General features: G+C 50.3%; 6 protein-coding genes across 6 annotated transcripts; 3 read left to right on the plus strand and 3 right to left on the minus strand.

Moving 5' to 3' along the window:
* Positions 1-245: 245 nt before the first annotated feature.
* TrAFT101_006010 (uncharacterized protein) lies at positions 246-1,664 on the plus strand (the record flags this gene model as incomplete). The annotated part of the gene is made up of 1 exon (XM_066127634.1): positions 246-1,664. One exon carries the CDS (start codon positions 246-248, stop codon positions 1,662-1,664), a length of 1,419 nt encoding a protein of 472 aa, XP_065983747.1.
* A 21-nt stretch (positions 1,665-1,685) lies between these two features.
* On the plus strand, positions 1,686-4,888 carry TrAFT101_006011 (uncharacterized protein; the record flags this gene model as incomplete). Its single annotated transcript, XM_024906548.2, has 1 exon — positions 1,686-4,888. One exon carries the CDS (start codon positions 1,686-1,688, stop codon positions 4,800-4,802), a length of 3,117 nt encoding a protein of 1,038 aa, XP_024760533.1. The 3' UTR covers positions 4,803-4,888.
* TrAFT101_006012 (uncharacterized protein) lies at positions 4,884-9,916 on the minus strand. Its single transcript, XM_024901930.2, has 4 exons — positions 9,660-9,916; positions 9,071-9,603; positions 8,615-8,918; positions 4,884-8,556 (listed from the first exon to the last, which is right to left on the minus strand). The coding sequence occupies exons 3-4, from the start codon at positions 8,916-8,918 to the stop codon at positions 5,381-5,383; spliced, it is 3,480 nt and encodes a 1,159-aa protein (XP_024760534.1). The 5' UTR covers positions 9,071-9,603; positions 9,660-9,916; the 3' UTR covers positions 4,884-5,380.
* Positions 9,917-10,553: 637 nt separating this feature from the next.
* Positions 10,554-12,370, minus strand: SNF7 (ESCRT-III subunit protein snf7). Its single transcript, XM_024909855.2, has 5 exons — positions 12,202-12,370; positions 11,759-12,103; positions 11,483-11,687; positions 11,206-11,414; positions 10,554-11,151 (listed from the first exon to the last, which is right to left on the minus strand). Exons 2-5 carry the CDS (start codon positions 11,934-11,936, stop codon positions 11,072-11,074), a joined length of 672 nt encoding a protein of 223 aa, XP_024760536.1. The 5' UTR covers positions 11,937-12,103; positions 12,202-12,370; the 3' UTR covers positions 10,554-11,071.
* A 239-nt stretch (positions 12,371-12,609) lies between these two features.
* Positions 12,610-15,212, minus strand: TrAFT101_006014 (uncharacterized protein). Its single transcript, XM_024900263.2, has 6 exons — positions 14,556-15,212; positions 13,862-14,490; positions 13,755-13,802; positions 13,614-13,694; positions 13,426-13,560; positions 12,610-13,351 (listed from the first exon to the last, which is right to left on the minus strand). Exons 1-6 carry the CDS (start codon positions 14,726-14,728, stop codon positions 13,203-13,205), a joined length of 1,215 nt encoding a protein of 404 aa, XP_024760537.1. The 5' UTR covers positions 14,729-15,212; the 3' UTR covers positions 12,610-13,202.
* A 693-nt stretch (positions 15,213-15,905) lies between these two features.
* Positions 15,906-17,425, plus strand: TrAFT101_006015 (uncharacterized protein). Its single transcript, XM_024908188.2, has one exon. It carries the CDS (start codon positions 16,021-16,023, stop codon positions 17,215-17,217), a length of 1,197 nt encoding a protein of 398 aa, XP_024760538.2. The 5' UTR covers positions 15,906-16,020; the 3' UTR covers positions 17,218-17,425.
* Positions 17,426-17,781: the final 356 nt, after the last annotated feature.

A 17,781-nucleotide genomic window follows, 5' to 3' on the forward strand; every position in this document is an offset into this window, starting at 1 on the left:
ATCAGTCTTCTTCCCTGCTGCACCGTCCAGCACCTCTCAGCCACGATATCGCCGCTTACTTTCAAATAGACCCTTCGACGAATAGCAGATCCACCAGATCCGAGCGAACTTTTGAAATCTGCTCCCCCTGGTCTGAACCCCCTATTCTTCACTCGACACTCCTGCGCCTGCTCAACACACGCCTCTTTGCCGGCTTGTGTGCAAGCACATATTCACAAGCAAGGGTGGATGTCGACCAGGTGGCAATGGTCTTGGCAGTTTCCCACTACATCCATGCCCAGCAGCCCCAATATCGAGCCGACATGGAGGCCGGCGACTTCGATCACACGCCCGCTCCCAGCGCCCGTCCTTCCCTCACCGTGTTGAGGACCGAAGAAAGCCACAAGATGGCTGATATATCCGAAATATCCATGAGCAGGGCTGCTGCATTTAGACACCACCTGTTGAAGGCTTCAACCAGCGGCCCGGCCCTTGTCGACAGAGACTTGCCCGCGCCACCGGTGGTCAGTCGATCTCCCCCTATCAAGACGCCCTCCCAGCCATCCAAGCCAGAGCTCGAAAATCGAGGTGTTGTCCCGAGCAGGCCTGCATCCGCGCTTCCCTGGTTGAGCTTCCCTATTCATCGACCAGACAAGATAGTTTCTTCGCCCCCAATACAGCCCATCGACCGAGAGCGTGTCAATGCTGCCTCCCTATACAACTACAACACGTATACCGACACTCACCACCCCGGGCTACTGGAGGGTGCCGATTTCTGCGATTATGGGATCCGATCAGCAGGATCTCGAAGCTTGATTTCCTCGACTGAACCGTCATCTCCAGTATCCGATAGTTCAATGATAAGCGGTGAGATGCATCGGATTCTGTCCAGTGGTCATATTTCCGTCACCGAAGTAACGGTGCCTATTCACCGTCACAAAGATCACAGCATTGCAGTCAAAGTGCGCCCGGCTTTCTCCTACTATCCCTCACATCATCCAGTAACCCCCGGAGGTCAGCGTGGACTAAACTATAGCCGCTCTGCCAACAAAGTTCAGCCATTTGACTCAAGACTCGATCACCCTGAGCTTACAGGAAGACTAAATAGAGATGATGTTGAGAAAGATATAAAGGAGACTCGGGATCTTATATTCCCATCGTCCAAAATTCGAGCTTTCCTCCCTGAACTACACTCAGAAGGCGGCCATCAATGCCACAGCCATTTGTTAAAAGTCAAGCCGTACACTGGAACAGATGGCAACGAAACCTCGCATCATCAGCTTCCTTCAACAAACATTGGCTCAGAGCATCTTACAATCAGTAGCAATGATCAACTCTCCGGCCATGAAAATCAAGAGGCAATTTTGTCAAAATTGGGAGGGTTTGAAACGGCGATTTCACACAGCTATAACGGCCCACAGATAGATAATGGGACCGAAATTCAAGGCTTTGGAGACATAATCCCATCTCAAGGCAGAAAATATATTCCTTCTGAGCATTTAATCCACTCTCCAATTCCCGTTTCAAAGATCCGTCCCATTTTCACAGTCCAGCCTTCGTCAAGCGGACATGAAAGCCATTCTTCCGCATCCAAAATTGAGCCCGTTCAACAAGACCCCTATGCCACGGCCACTCTAGATAGGCCCCTTTTTCAGATGGAAATGGGTCAGTCTCTCCACTCATAGGAGGAAAACCTGCAGAGACAAATGTCTGATGGCTCGTCCGCGCGGGCGCATTCTCTTGGCTCAACGTTGGATTACAAGCGCACTGCTCAATGGCTACGTGAAATTCTCAAGTATCCCGAAACTTATACTTCCAAATTCACAGAGCTACCATCAAAGACTAAAGACAAAAGATCCTCGTCAGCAGAGCAACGAAGGCAGTCTGATACAGCGTTATCCAGCATCCTCCCCTCGCGCCGTATGACAGGCCTTTCATCGCATTCTAGAAGATCTGAACCAAAGATCGATCCATTGATATTTCAACGCGCCGTCAATGACCTTGAAAAGCTTATGAATGAAGCTATCGCATTGGCTTCAGAAGTGGTGCAGCGTGCTGACAGTCCCTCTTGCCCTAAACCTCACCGGGTGTCAATCACTCTACAATCTCGTTCCCATAGTGTACCCGGTGGTCAAGATGGAGCTTCTCAAGACAATGGCACATCAGACTGCACTCATGAGAGTCCTGGCCGCCTTGAGGATGTTGATATCCAAGACGACAGCCAGCAGAAGAGGCCTTTATACCAACATGCGGCTACATATGCTGGCGCTCCCGAACGTCCGCGACTAAATGAAATCTTACAAAATTACTCCAATACATGTGAACGCGCAGCTGCCATAAATTTTCCGGTGCAGGAGGCGCCGCCATCTCAGGCCGTAGGCGAAGCATCCGTTGCTGTACCGGGGAGAAGATCCAGTATCCAAGGAGCGACCTATACTTCACAGGGACCTCACAAAGCTTCAGGCAGAGCACAGAAGCTAACTCGCAAAAGACAATACGATGATTTGGCAAATAGAACGAAGGACGCTGCTGTAGAAGGTAAATCTCGTCAAGCCAAAGCGGCATCAAGGGGTTCGCATGCACGGCATGCTTCACACGAGTCCGGAGAGGACGATCCTCCAGGGCGCGAGGCTGCCAATCGTCGACCGCATGCTGATCATGGAATCAGTCTTCGGCGCCGATCTCATGTCAGTTTACGAGGTGCCCAAGGATTCAGTTTAGCAAAGTCACGCAAACGGCAACCCACAGCCAGAGATTGGTCACCAATTCGCAAGAGATTCGTTGCTACTGTTGCCTGTATCAGTACCGCATTGATTGGAGTTATTCTGGGTGTTTATGCTGGCTTAGTTCCCTCAATCCAATACTATATCATCGATCAGTCTCATGCCACTGTCCATGGAAACACTGGCTGTTTTCTGGGTTTGGCCATACCCACTTTCTTTCTGTGGCCACTCCCATTGCTGCATGGACGGAAGCCGTACATCATGACGAGTCTCGTGCTTGCTATGCCTCTCCTATTTCCTCAAGCACTCGCAGTCAACGCTCAGAGGTTAACCAACACAGGGATGTGGAGAGCTACGCTTCTTGTATCTCGAGCATTAATGGGGGCCTCACTTGGGTTTGCTAGCATGAATTTTCATTCAATACTGACAGATTTATTCGGCGCATCGCTCATGAGCACAAATCCCCACCAAGAGGTAGTTGATCACTATGACGCGAGACGGCATGGCGGCGGTATGGGAGTTTGGCTGGGTATTTGGACTTGGTGCTGGATTGGTTCCCTTGGCATTGGCTTCTTTGTTGGCGCTTGCGTAATTGATAAATATCCGCCAACATGGGGCTTTTATATCAGCATCATCATGATTGCTGTTGTGCTCTTCCTCAATGTCCTCTGTCCCGAAGTCCGCCGGTCTGCGTTCAGAAGATCGGTGGCAGAAGTGAGGACTGGGGGTGATATTTCTCGCCGGGTGGCTCGAGGCGAGATCATGATGCACAGAGTCAAGACCGGCCCGAAATGGTGGGGGCAAGAGGTCTATCATGGCATTCTTCTCACTCTGGAGATGCTTCGCCAGCCTGGTTTTCTGATCCTCGCCCTCTACTCTGCGTGGATCTACGCGCAGGTGGTGTTGACCATTGTACTCCTGGGATCATTAACGTCCAAATTCTATAAACTTCGGTCTCCAAACGTGGGACTTCTTGTTGGAAGTGTTGCTCTTGGAGCCATCTTGGCCATTCCATTTCAAAAAGCCAGCTTCTTTTCGCGATCCCGCCAAGCGCAGCTGAACACCAACAAGGCAACCATGGACAGGAAGATTGCGTGGTCGTCGCATCTCGTTCGGCGCACAATCTTTACCATTTTACTGCCTTTGGCGGGAGTGTGTTACGCTGCCGTATCTTCTGGACCTCCGATGCATGTCGGAGTGCCAACCGTCTTTGCATTCTGCATAGGACTCCTATCATGCCTTGCAATTGCGGAGTGCAACGGTTTAGTGATGGAGTGCTTTGACACTTCTGATCTTTCACCTGGAATGACGGGACGCCAACGCAGCAAATCAGGAAAGTCTGAGAAGCGCACCAATTACTCATCTTTCCCAAGAGTCACGGCTGGTTTTGCAGCTATTCATACTCTAGCATTCATCTTTGCAGCGGGTGCTACTGCCCTAGGTGGGTTGGTCACCAGAACCCTAGGTCAACAGGTCGCTACTGGAGTTGTAGCAGGCATTCTTTTCATTCTCACCATCTTGCTACTATTAATCTTGGCTCGTTTTACAGAAGTGCAAATTATACCAAATACCAAGATGGAAGAAATGGATCGGTTGATTGAGGCTCGTCGAAGGTCGACCATACGACGTGCTTCTATGCCCAATGATCATCAAGCGGCTGTTGAGGAGGAGAAAGCATGGCGACCTGCTATGCTCGGAAACCCTATTGGCAAAAAGAGAAGGGTAAATGTCTTTGAACTCGGGAGCAAGTCACGATGGCAAGAGATCCGAAAGAAGAACAAGCTGGTGGATGAGAACGCCCATCTAAATCAAGCAGCGTGGACCCAAGGGCTGGAGGCTTTGGATGACAAACTAAGTGATATCCAGAGCGATGTAGAAGACTTTTTCGGGCTAGGAAGTGTAAAGAAGAGGGGTTCAAGACGTTTACGTCGATCAGACGAAACCAGTGAGTCAGCTCAGGATATTGAGATGGTAAACATGGGTAATCAGGCATCGGGATCAAGGCCATCTCTGAAACGCTTCGTGGAGCGAGAATGCGTCATGAGTCAAACGGTGGCAGAGGAAAACGAAGGTCAGGATGACCATCGAAGGAAGCACTGAAGTTCGCCGTAGATATCGCAATGTTGTAGTGTGAGAAGCACGGGAGAAGGAGAGACAGGGAGCTTTTGAACACTTGAATACCTAGGCTAGCCAATAATAATATACATAACACTCTATTCCTCTTTGACCTGTACAGACACAAAAATGGTATGCTGCATGTGTTTATAAATGAAACAAGGACTCTTCCTGCGCTGTGTTTATCTATTGTACATGAGGCTCTCTCCTGGGAGCCAGCTAAGACAAGTAGAAAGGAAATAAAGAAAGGAAATATTAGCTGTAAATAACTGCTGGGTACTCTTCAACCAGATGTCATAACAAACATACCATGACAGGGTAACTGGGAAAAAAAAAAAAAGAAAGAAAGAAAGATTAGGGGCAAACAAACAAAATCCAAATGCATAATCCCAGTAGTGATTTCTTTTTTCTCTTTTTTTTTTTTTTCTCTTTTTTAACAGGGAGTACAATTTTTTCTTCCGCTTTTCCTCATAAGTGTACATGGTGCGGAATGAACGTGGTATATACGTAATGTGTAACAGATTGGAGAAACAGATGAAAGAAAAAGATAAACAGCTTTTTTTTTACCGCGCAATCAAGTACAAGTCATCTCCGCGCCTCGTGGGAGTCAATCTGGGCTTCCACACGGGCGTCGCGGGCAACTCGGCGGGCTGCTGGGGCGGCGGAGGCATTTGCGGCGTAGAGGGCTGCTGCTGCTGGTCCTGCTGGCCCTGGCGATGCCATTTGTTTTGCGAAGATGAGCCTGTTGTGGCTTGGGGCACTGGGAGGGCCATGTTGGCGGCACGGGAGGTGCCGAGACGCTTGGCGAGGAGAGAGGATGACTGGGAGTCGGTGCTTGCGGTGGTGGTTGTGGAGGTGCCGGTGGGGAGGGGGCCCTGGGAGATGCCACTTGGGTAATATGATGAGGCGGAGGGTTGCAGGTAGAAGTCTTGTTGTTGCTGCTGCTGTTGCGGCATACGTCCTAGAGACGGCGGCCGTTGCTGCCTCTGTGGTCGCGGCTGTTGTTGTTGTTGTTGTTGTTGTTGTTGTTGCCGCTGCTGTTGAGGTTGTTGCTGTGGTCGCTGGCTCGGCTGTTGCCTTTGCTGCGGCAGCTGCGAAATCGGCCGGGCAGAGGACTGCTGTGCAAAGGGTGGCTGGTGATCACGCGGATGGTGGTACGGGTATCTATTGGGCTGAGGAGCATACGGCATGTTGTAAGTCATAGGGCCCTGGTTGAGATCTGGGAGGCGAGTCTGGTATGGATAGCCAGAAGAATCGATATTCGGCCTGTAGGCAGTCGGGTGGGGAGGGAGCCGGTATGGCATGTGGTAGTTGTTGGAACCCGTCGGTCTTTGATAAGCTGGTGCAGGATATTGTTGATTCTGCTGCGGCGGGTATGGCCGTGAGGAGGCGTTTGGCTGTGCAGACATATTAGGTTGCTGAGATGCTTGGCCACGCGGTCCCAGATATCTTTCATCTGTTCGAGACGTTGAACCTTCCATTCTCATCATCGGTGAGCCGGTTCTAATAGCATTAGGAGCTCCTACGGCATCACTTCCCATAGGCCGCTTCCCCCGTTGCTTTGACTTATTGTCATTGGAAGACATTGTGCCAGCAGCAAGAGGGGCCCCAAAACTCGGGCTTTTCTGCGCTGGACGGTCAGTCGCGGCGGGCTTAGAAGGCGCTGCTGCATTTCCGCCCTTAGAAGTAGCCATCTCAATATTCAGATTTCCCGAAGAAGGGATCGCGGCGTTCAAGCTAGCTGGAATCTTGGGGTATTGCGTCGGTGATTGGCCCCTTCTAGGTCGTAGAGACCGCGGAGACTCGACTACAGGGGAGAGGTTACCCAATTGCTCTGCTCCAGGCGGCGATCTCAACTCAGTATCGTCCTCTGTGGAAGTCGAAAAAGTGGTTACGCCACTATCGGTAGAAGTAATTCGAGGACGGGTCAGAGACCGGGTCGAAGACCGACGGTGGGATGACAGGCGGCGAGGAAAGCTGATATTGTTACCGTTCCCTGAAAAAAGGGGCCGCGGAGCATATGGTTGTTGGTCCTGTTCTTGCTCTTGAATTTCTTCGTCTGAAGAAAGTGATGGTTCAACGGCTCTGATCGTTTTCTCCGGGGGAATCATTATACCCAAGCCATCTTGCCTAGATTGCTCAGCAGCCTTGAGTTTTGCGGCTGCTCTGTTTGCCTCCCGCCTACTCGCAGCTTTTACAAGCTCCAGAGCCTCAGCTGCTCCAGTGGCTAATCCTAGACCAGCTACTAATTTGGGTGCTGCAGACCTGGGAGCAGCCGTCAATGGACTTATAGAGGCCTCAAGCTCTGCAATCTCTTGAGCCCGTACCGGGTCCGCAAGTTTCCAGTTACCATTCCTATCCGCAACATAGTAAGGAGCCGCCGTGAGAGGATCGGCTGAAGGTGGCCTCCAGATTTGGCCACCCGGCGAGAGCGACGTCCTACCATCCTCTTCAAATTCCGTGGTTGAACTATCATGCCTGGTGCTGATGACGGGTATGGGCACGAATGGTTTAAAAGCCCCTTTCTTTGGAATGATCAGCTTCAGCGCCAAAGGCGATTGAGGCTTGCTTCGAGGAGATGCGAGATTTCTAGGAGGTGTTATAATTCGAGGGGGGGTAAGACTTCGAGGTTGGGCGAATTGCGTGGTTGTTGTTGGTTCACGATTCGCAGGCTGCGCCATAGGCTGCACTTTGGGTAGAGCCGCAGGTCTAGGCGATGAGGAGGCAGCCATGGCACCGCTCATGACGGCTCCTGAAGCTAGACCGGCTGCGGCCGTGCCCATGAATGCTGCGGCACCGAAATGAGAGTCGCCGTCCCGGCTAGGGAGCGATACTTCTAGCCGTGGTGGTCCCTGGCCCATAACAGGTTTGGCTGGAAGCAGTTTGGATAGTGGCCTCGCCGATGTTGGCGTCGTTACTCGATTTACGTCTCTTGTACGTGAGGGTGATATTGCCAGTCCAATGGCGCTAGGCCTCCAGCTCGCTCTATTATACCACGATTTTGTCGGAGTAGGCACAGGGCCAGGATCAAGAGGCGCTCGGAGTTGATTCACGATCCATGAGTCGGTGCCTCCTCCACCGCCGTTGGGCTTTTCTGGGCCCCATGAATCCCTCAGCAATCGCCCATCCTTTCTCATCTTCCTACCAAATTGAGATCTTCTTTTTCGAAGGCATCGACAGAAGACTGCGATTCCAATGCCGATAAATCCTGCACCGGTAATGCAGCCAATGGCAATCCCTACTACCTGCCCATTGCTGAGAGGTGCCGAGGCCTTCTTTTCACCCTGCCCGCCAACTATGCCATTGGGAACATTAGTACCGGTACTGGTCTCGGCTGTGGCTGCGGTAGTCTTGGTGAATGCCAGGCCCGTTGGATCAGTTGTTAAAACATCGGTCAGAGGCGATGTCGATGATCTGAATGAGGTGGCCGATTTAGTTGTTCGTCTAATCGTGGTAGTAGCCGTCGGTTTGGCTATAGATCCAGTCATAGACGGCCTGGACTTGGATAACGAAGTCGGATCTGTAATCAGCGTTGTGGGAAGCGATATCGATGACTGGGTCTCTCCGGAGATTGCTGTAGGAATCGAAGTCTGGTGGCTAGTCTTGGTAACTGATGGAAATGTAATTGGTCCCGTGCCGGAGAGTGGCATGGCAAGGGTAGCTGTGATGACGGTGTGAGTGGGCAACAGAGCACTAGGCTGACCAAAACACATGTAGTAGGCTTTATCAATCACCGCGTCTTTTTACCAGTTAGCTTCTTTACGTTCATTTAATCATCCAATCATCGTTTGACCTACTGTTTGCGACCTGATTAGAACAAGCACCTGCTGCCCGCTCCGCGACAAGACACTGGACGGCCGCCTCTCCGATTGTGAATCCATATGCTCCAATGAGTGGGCAAAGCTCTGCCAATGTTCTCGCAGTGTGGTCTCCATAGCTGATATTAAGGAATGAATCGAAACACTGAATCGCACAACTAGGAACAAAAGAATCGAGGCCTCCTGCTGAGTTGAGGGGTGCCGCTGTTACAGTATAAATGAGTGCGATGAACAACAGTAGCATGTACGAAGGGAGCCCCCTAGACATTCTATTAGGAAACATCTGTAGAACAAAGAGTCAGTGCTTAATCCATTCATATCTCTTCCGTCATATATTTTATCATCATGAGCAATCCAAGATGATCGCCTAACTCAAGTGTTCGAGTATTATACTGTGAAGTACAATATCATCGACATGGAATCGATAGAACTTACCTAAAGAAAGATCCGGTATTAGAGGAGAGACGACCAGCATCTCAACATGGCTCAACACGCTAAAGCAGAAAAGAAGGAATAGCGAAGGTATGGCTCTCGCTCTATGGAAACCGATATGTCGTACAACAAGGAAATAGAAAAATGAAACGAGCCGGAGTAACAATTACGGAGACAAGAATAAGAAAAAAACAAAACAACAGAGCAAGGAAATGCCAAACAAAAAAAAAGGAGATGGAAAATAGAAAGAAAGTGGCTAAGGAGAAGTTGGTAGAACGAAACGAGAAACGAGAGAGATCGGTCCAAACCGTCCTGGAGGGGGGGGAACTATTCATTGAACTACCATCTACCAGAAACACGATACGCGCCCGCAATGCCAAAGTTGCATCGCCCCAAGCACTCTCTGGCCAGGAACGTCTTTTTTTTTGTTCTTCTCCTGCAGAAAAGCTCCATGGTTTGCTGGCTTTCCTCTCAGCTGCAGGGCACATCAAACGCCCATCACAGCCGCCCAGCCCCCATGTCTTTTTCATCGTTTGCTGCCATCGTCATCGTCAGCAGCGCAGAAACAAACTCTTCTTCTTTGGCCACCTACTTCACGCCCATGGAAACGCTTTTGCCCTCCCCCCCAGATTCTGTCTCTCTTCTTCTTCCCAGCTCATTATGCATATTCCCGCCCGGGCGCTTGACTGCATATCAGCCCGTCTCGTCCAATGATGGCCATAAGACAGGGGAGGATCCGGTTTTCCAGTGGAGCCCTCCCTCTCCAGAGAAGCTTCAGGGCGCCTAAATTGCAAGCGCGTAAGAAATAGTTGCTGCTGCAGAAGACTTCGTTGGCGCCTGGGGAAAAGGCCCCGCAAAGGTCACGTGCACGGCCTCCAGCGATGAGCGGCCTGGCCCGTTTGACGTCGCCGCTGGTCCAATCAATCACTGGCGGCGGTTCTGCGATGGGCGAGTCTCTGCTGTGTTTGAGATATCAGTGGCTCGCGGCGTCTTTGCCAGAAGAGGGATCCTTGTTGATATGATTCAATGGTCTGCGTATGTACTTGTAGGATGTTGTTAGGCAAAGGGCCTGTCACGTCACCGCGTTTATTTCTGGCTGAATGCATATACTAGTACTACCTACAACAGCTCTCAGATCTGAGTCTGGAGAATGGAGTCGCTTGGGAAATCAGGGCGATTTTCAACTGAAAACCGCCCAACAGATCCGTAGATATGACCCAATCTACACCTTCGTTTTTTTTTTTTTTCTTTTATTCTTAGACACCCCGTAATGACCATTGGGCCGGCTGTTTAGTCTGGTCCAGTCTATTAAGAAGATGCCGCCTCAAGATACGTAACCGCCTCGATTATGTGATTCTACAGATAAGGGGTGCATCGGGGCGCCTACTGAAATCGTCTTAATTTTGAAGATTTTTATTACCGCTTGCACCAAAGGGATTGAGGAATGCCTCGCAGCGCACAAACCATCAGTAATGGGCATTAAGGACCGAGTGTTGTAGCATATGTTCATATATAAGTAAAAAACAAAACAAAAAGATATTCTCTTTAGATTTGATCTTTGGTTGGCATCTAATTCTCTACCAAATCAGCTCAATAAACCCTCGACTACCTAGACCCAGTTCTTCCCTTTGTACCAGAGAGCGCCAAAAATGTCGTTACCCGTAATGCGACTTGCCCAGCCTGAGACGGGAGTGCCTCGCTTCTCCTGTCCTTAGGAAAGAATCTGTTGCCCATCACACACCAGAAGAAATATTAACCATGCCCTCAAAGACGCCAACGCCAGGGAAACAACACCACTCGTGTTAAAAAAAGGGGGGGGGAGGCAAGAAAAGAGAAAGAAGCCAGTAAGTCAGTCTGCGTAGGAATTACACAGCAAATATGCTCCTTCAACAAAGGTAGAGTGAAGCGAAGTGGCCGTATTCACAGAATCAGTACATCACCATTTACGCCGGTCCGCGAAATGCCCCATATACTGTGATGCCTCGTAATTCAACAGCAAGCAGCTCACATTGCCATCTCAGCTTGAAGCTTCAGAAGCTCAGCCTCCTCGTCGTCCTCCACGGCAACCTTCTTGCTAGATATAGCTGTTTGAATGTTAGCATCACATACATTGTTCAAGTCCCGAGGGGTATACTGACGATCTGCATTCGATGGTGTGGGCATCTTGTGGACGGCATCCGCTATGGGCACCTGGCCTGTGTTCAGCATTTGCTCGTCAAGATGCTCTTGTTGCATGCGTTCCAGCTCGTCTTCCAGCTCGCCATCATCAAATTGCTCGCCGATCGGGTTTTGCGTAATGACATTAACAATCTCATCGCTAAGCGCATTCTGTTCATTGATTTTCTCCCTATACTCTCGTCAGTTCACCTATACACACGCAATATTGGTGCCGCAGATGGATGCGGAATCACATACATAATCTCATCCACTTTCTCCGGCGTCAGGCCTTGGTGGATGGCCTTGATGGCCTCTGAAGACTTCTCCATGACTGCCAGCGTTTCGCGGTTGATGTTGGCCGATTCGATCGAGTTAATCTGCGCTTCCAGCGTCGCGATCTGCGCAATAGTCTTATCCAATGTTCCCTCTTGTGTCTTCTTGCGTCGCAAGGCAGCCTTGGCCACTAATGTTTTCATCTCGTCAATACTGCCACCCCGCCACTTCCGAGGCATCTAACAACATCAGTCTACATACCTGTTTTGTTCGTGTTGACGTTCTTCCTAGCGATCTGATCCTGTTCTTCGATCTGGTTCATGATATGCTTCTCTCGTTTTTGCAGCATATCAAGCTGCGCCCGCAAGCCGAGAATGGCATTCTTGGCCGAATCCTTCTTCTTCTGCGCGGCGGCGCCGCCTCCAAACCAGCCCCACATGATGGATGATGGATAGAAGACGGGATGTACTGAGTCTGAGGAATAGGTGTTAAAGATGATGGAGATTCGAAATCGCCGATAAAAGTGATTCCTAGGAGGTTGGTCGGTCGCAAAATGACGGTGTGATGCCGCGGCCGACGCAACAGGCTTTCGGTGGAGGGGTCAGCCTAAAGTCGTCGTCGTCGCCGTCGTCGTTAGTCCGGGATGCGCAAAAGCGACTAGGCAACCATGCAACAATCAACGGCATTCGCCGCGCGTTACGTACCTGGTAGGATTTGCATGCACAGAGGTGCGTCGTCAAGTCTCGTCGTGGGGATGCGCAGCCAGTCGCAGGCGGCTGATGTGATTGCACTCGTCTAAGTTGTACGTGTTGCTGCTATGACGGCACCCAGCGACCTAACTGGTGGATTTAACCGAAGCTCTCCCGCGCGCCTGTTAAAGTTTCTCCTTATCTTTGAGAGCCGAAATTCGGGCGTAGGTCGGCTGACCAGGCAATGCGCAGCAGAAAAACACCCGGAATAATACAGGGAGGGCTGAAACATGGCCGTCACGGGAGAACACACCGGCATGACAACGAGGCGCATGCTATTTTGATCATGCTATTTGAACGTCTGTTCTGTTTTGTCATTTCGGATACTGTCACATGATAAAAAAGGCTTGAAAGCAGTCATTGCCTCACGCATCAAAATAAAATAAAATAGGCTTCCTAACATGATATAGCATCTATCAAATGATGAGACAGAAAAAAATACAAAGCCCGTTTGGCCACGTGAATATGCCATGCCTACTCTAAACTCCAAAAACACATAGAACTGTTCCAACCAGCCTCGCCATTACTCCCGCCATAGCACAAACAACAACCTCCATTCCAGTAGCTCCTATATGCGCAACGCAAGTAGCCAGAATCTAGTATCGCGGCGGACAAGATCTAACTCGCTTATTGCCCTTCCAGGCTCAACCCAACATGCGCAAGCCTTTCCCAGACAAAATCCCATCATTATTAAGAAAAGTGCGAACCAGCAAACGGTCTCTGCCGACGGTATGCAAAAGAACGTACTCATAGCCAGCCGTAATAGTTGATGCGTCAACGTTGAGGTTGGTCGTATCTAAAAGGTAGTCCGGTCCGCCAGAAAGTATAATATCATGAGTCTTCGTATAAGTGTTGTCCCCATTGCCAATATAACAACCGAATTATTCGAACCAGTTCGCAAAATATGACACACGTGAAGTGGAATCTAATTCTTCGGGAGAATGTTGATGTCGAGCTTAAGCGTTGCCGCCCTTCTCTTCGGTGTCGATATGCCAAACAACGTAATTGGGAAGGCCGTAGACTTGGTAGCCGGCGCGCTTGGCCATTTTAGCAAATCCCTCTGTCTCGGCTTGGTTCTCAAAGGCATAGCAGGGGAAGTTGATGCCTAATTAAAAGGAAAAGAAAACAACATGTTAGTAGCTGCCCATATCAATAAGAGAATGAGGTCTAGCGGCATACCAGAGCGATGCACGTCCGCTTTAACAAGAATATTGACGCCACCGATGCCGTCGAGCTCAAGCTCCACGTCCTTATTCTCGCGCCAGTCGCCCATTTTTGCCATATAATCTCTACCAGTGTCGTATTGCTTGTAGCCTGTTGACCTAGTAAGCACTATCCATGCTAACGTCTAGTTTAGGGCGGTATACCTTCAGCAAGGACGACATCCTTATCGAGGCTATTCGCCAGCTTGCGACCCTGGTCTGACTCGACCCAGGAGTTGTAATCAACTATTTATCTGCTGTGAGTGACGACATTCTGCATGTGCTCTATAGTTAAAAGTCACTTACATCGGCCCTCGATATCCACGCCATCGCGGTAGCGGTGGAACCAAATGTCTTGGCATCGGAGATTAGCAAGTCTTTATCTTTCAGGGCAATCACAAATAATTCCTTACTTGGAACCAGAATATCCCTGTCATGGGCAATAAAGTCCTCAAGAATTCCAGTAGGGCTGTCTACAATGTCGACATCGCGCCAGTAAACCCAGGAGTGCTCGGCCTTCAGAGCGGTATAGAGGAGATAGTTTCTTGCTCTACCCATAGCCTTTCGTCGGGGGCCTTGAGCTTCAAATGAGTGCCTCTCTTCGACATTTTGGCTAAGTTTAAACCCAAAATCCTTTTCAATAACGGTTGCGCTGTGGAAAGGGATCTGGTCGGGTCTTTTCTGGATACGGTCGAGTTCGGACGCAAGAACGGCGAGGGTGTCGTCGGTAGAGTCTGACACGAGGAACGCCAGATCAATCAAGCGATGGGGGTAAGTCAGTTCCGCGAGAAGCTCGAAGTATTTAGACAGGTACGGAGCGGCGTCCTTCAGCGGCGTCAGGATGAGTATCCTCTCTTCTTTGCTAACAGCTTGCTTGGTCGACTCGATAGGGTTGAGGTCAACGTGTTCGATTGTGCTAGAGTTGACCTCTATCGGGGCGTGGTGGTTGAAGATGACCGGTGTTTGTAGGTGTCCATTCCATCTGTTGTGGTCGTTCGGCGACATTTCCATGGGTGGTTTGGCAGGACCCCAGCAGTAGAAGCTATGCGGCGTCAAGAATGATCAGCGCCTGCGTTATCACCAGCAAACCAGCGCACAGCTGCTTACCTCTGCATATCCGACGCCGAATGGGACAAGCCGCGCCATAGTAACAGGATGATTCCCGTGACGCCAACCAGCAGTATAAATCGTGTTCGCGTCACGGCGTTCCATAGAGCCCTAGTTGGAGGTATCTGCGCCTTGGCAGACTTCCAGTTCAGTCCACCCTTGGGAAACAGCATGATGACGTCTCGAGGCGCGCCTCGGTTCGCAAGGGACGTTTAATCGGTTGCGATGTCGATCACAATTGGCACCCAAAATCGGGGACTTGTCGTTTGTCGCGCAACGATTCCAGAGTCCTTGGGGATGACACAGGAGGACTGGAGACGATAGGCGGGCTTAGGAGAGACGGGCCAGAAGGAAGAGAGGGTCTTTGAAAACGAGAGTGGAGGCGGCGACGCCTAGTTTGGGCCAAGGATCACAAATGGACAGAGCCAGCGTTGTAATGAGAGGCTGCTGGACAAATGGCCAACGAAGGAGAGAAGGGGGAACAAGTCGAGATAGGGCGCTCCGTATCTTAGCGTTACCTATCAGACAGATTGCTGCTATCCTGTTGAAAAAGTTTAACCGTTGGGCAGTGCAAAGCAATACATTCTGGATACTTTCACCTGCTGGCCGGGGCCGGCAGAAAAGTGGTTCCTATTAGTACCCAGGAAGTTGCGTTTTATTAGCGACACCCGTCGCGAAACATTTGCTTGTGCCAATTGAGACACGCTACTTCGAATCAGGAGGTCTAGAATGCAGGAAGCGGCAATGCTACCCTATAGATTACGGAATACGAGTTGCGGCAATGGCAATAGTAATACCAACAACTGGTCGTGGTTGTGAGCACCGCAATTGAGTATCAAACGACTATAGTAGATATATAAAGTAAGCAGAGTACCAACAAGTGAGATGAACTAGATTGACAGGTTACAATAGAGTTCGATCAAAAGAGAGTTTTTCAATTGCGCATGAATGGCGGTCCGGGGCTGCGATCTAGAAGGAGCCTGGAAAAAAAGACCAAGCCGCAGTGGCAACCTCACACGCCGCAGACTCCGTAATTCTATAGCTGGGAACAAATCAACAAATCGGATGCCGGCAACCGATTCTTGGACATGGAGAACGAACTAGGCAAGTTTATTCATGATTATCTTGCCTAGTTTAGAAAGCCTGACCTAATGTGCGAAATGATAGCTGTCGTCCTTTTTTTCTCCAAGCGCCGACTTGGCTGTAACTATTCGCTGACCGGCCTTTACTTGGAGGGATGTCACTCCGTTTTTTTCTACATGCAATTGTGGCGTTGCTACGCATGTCGGTACCTGAGCCGTGATGACAAACTGCCTTTCCATACCGCAAATCTTGTAACAGACCACAGGTGACATACGTTTGATTCAATTCTCCAGTTACATCGCCATACGCCAATTGGAACAAGTCCAAAGCGTCTGCCCAATTGCCAATGCCAATTCTAGATCATCTACAGACATAGTAGCGAATGCAATCACTCAGCTACGCGAGATCTCTAGCCATAGCGTACAGACCACTTACAACGCCCAGATTCAGCACATACTCACACGCAGCAATGGCAGCCACACGGCGTTCTGCACGGATCAGCAGCAAGGCGAGCGCCAAAGAAGCAGCCGCGGTTACAAAGCCCACTGCTGCTGCTCCTGCGCCTCCAAAGGAGAATAAGAGGAAGAGAAAAGCAGTTCCCGATCCCGAACCAGCAGTGCCCAAGACACCAACCAAGAAGCAGCGATCAGCCGCCCCCCCTTTAACACCCACCACCAGCGCTGTCAGTTTCAATGGCGAAGACAAAGGCGCAGCTCACAAGTCTGTCACTCGCCTCGCAGACCCCAGGTTTTCCAATGCGACGCTGCTGTCGCCACAGACGTCCCGGATAGTTGCTTCGCGCAATGCGGAGCCTGAGTCTCCTTCAAAGGCGGCTTCTATCGGCGGCAAGACCACGACGACAACGGCAACATTGCTGCGGGAGGCGTGCGATCACTTGATCAACGTGGACGAGCGTATGAGGCCTCTGGTTGAGAAACATCACTGCCATGTATTCTCACCCGAAGGACTGGCCGAGAAGGTTGACCCGTTTGAGAGCTTGGTGAGCTCCATCATATCGCAACAGGTATCCGGCGCGGCAGCTCGGTCAATCAAATCTAAATTCATCGCCCTCTTCTTCCCGGAAGGCGAGGCTTCTCAGCCTGCCAACTACGAGGCCGCCGTGGAACGATTCCCGATGCCATCCGAAGTCGCGGCATGCTCCATTGAGAAGCTGCGCACCGCTGGCCTCTCGCAGCGCAAGGCAGAGTACGTACAGGGTCTTGCTGAGAAGTTTGCGAGCGGCGAGATTACGGCGCAGATGCTTCACGATGCGCCAGACGAGGAACTCATGGAGAAGCTCGTCGCTGTGCGTGGGCTGGGCAAGTGGACCGTCGAAATGTTTGCTTTCTTTGCTCTGAAGAGGATGAACGTCTTCTCACTGGGTGACCTCGGTATCCAGAGGGGCATGGCTGCATTTGTCGGTCGAGATGTAGCCAAGCTCAAGAACAAGGGAGGCAAGTGGAAGTATATGTCGGAGCAAGACATGGTGGAACTGTCAGACAAGTTCAGACCGTATCGGAGTTTGTTTATGTGGTACATGTGGAAGGTAGAGGAGGTGGATGTCAGTACTATGGAGTAATGTTGAATGTTATAGCGCACTTGTGCAGCTTGTATTATAGAATGTCGCAAGATGGGCCCTCTACAGTTTCTAGCTCAATGCTTGATGTTAGTTGTTGCGTTTCTCCTTTCATATGTGCGAAGGATATATATATTTATATATACGTTGTACAACTCAAGCCTGGAATCAGCTGAAATGTGTACTGTAGCCCATCACCATTGGATTTGCCTGCCAGGGGGTGTTTCCTAAATTTAGGTTCAAGATAGGATTTTACCAATCTCGAGAGTGAATCATGCAGATTTCTCGTGTTTGGGTATTTGCATATGTCAGGTGGGTACGTGTAAGATGTGGTTCCAGGTCTAGAAGCAAGCTTGTTTGCACGGCTCGGCGCGGATGACACGTGCAGCGGCTACAGATAAGAGGGTGGCCACATGTGAAGTTACTTTGGAGACGGACTGTGTGATATCACACCATGCGGGCAATTTATCGAATTGTAAATTGTTTGGTTAAGCTTTCTTCGTTGCAAAGCAGGGAGACGTTGAAGCAAAGTGACACTAATTTCTGCAAGGCAGTGGTAACATGTTA

Source organism: Trichoderma asperellum, chromosome 3 (genome assembly GCF_020647865.1).
Source record: "Trichoderma asperellum chromosome 3, complete sequence".
Lineage (NCBI taxonomy): Eukaryota > Fungi > Ascomycota > Sordariomycetes > Hypocreales > Hypocreaceae > Trichoderma > Trichoderma asperellum.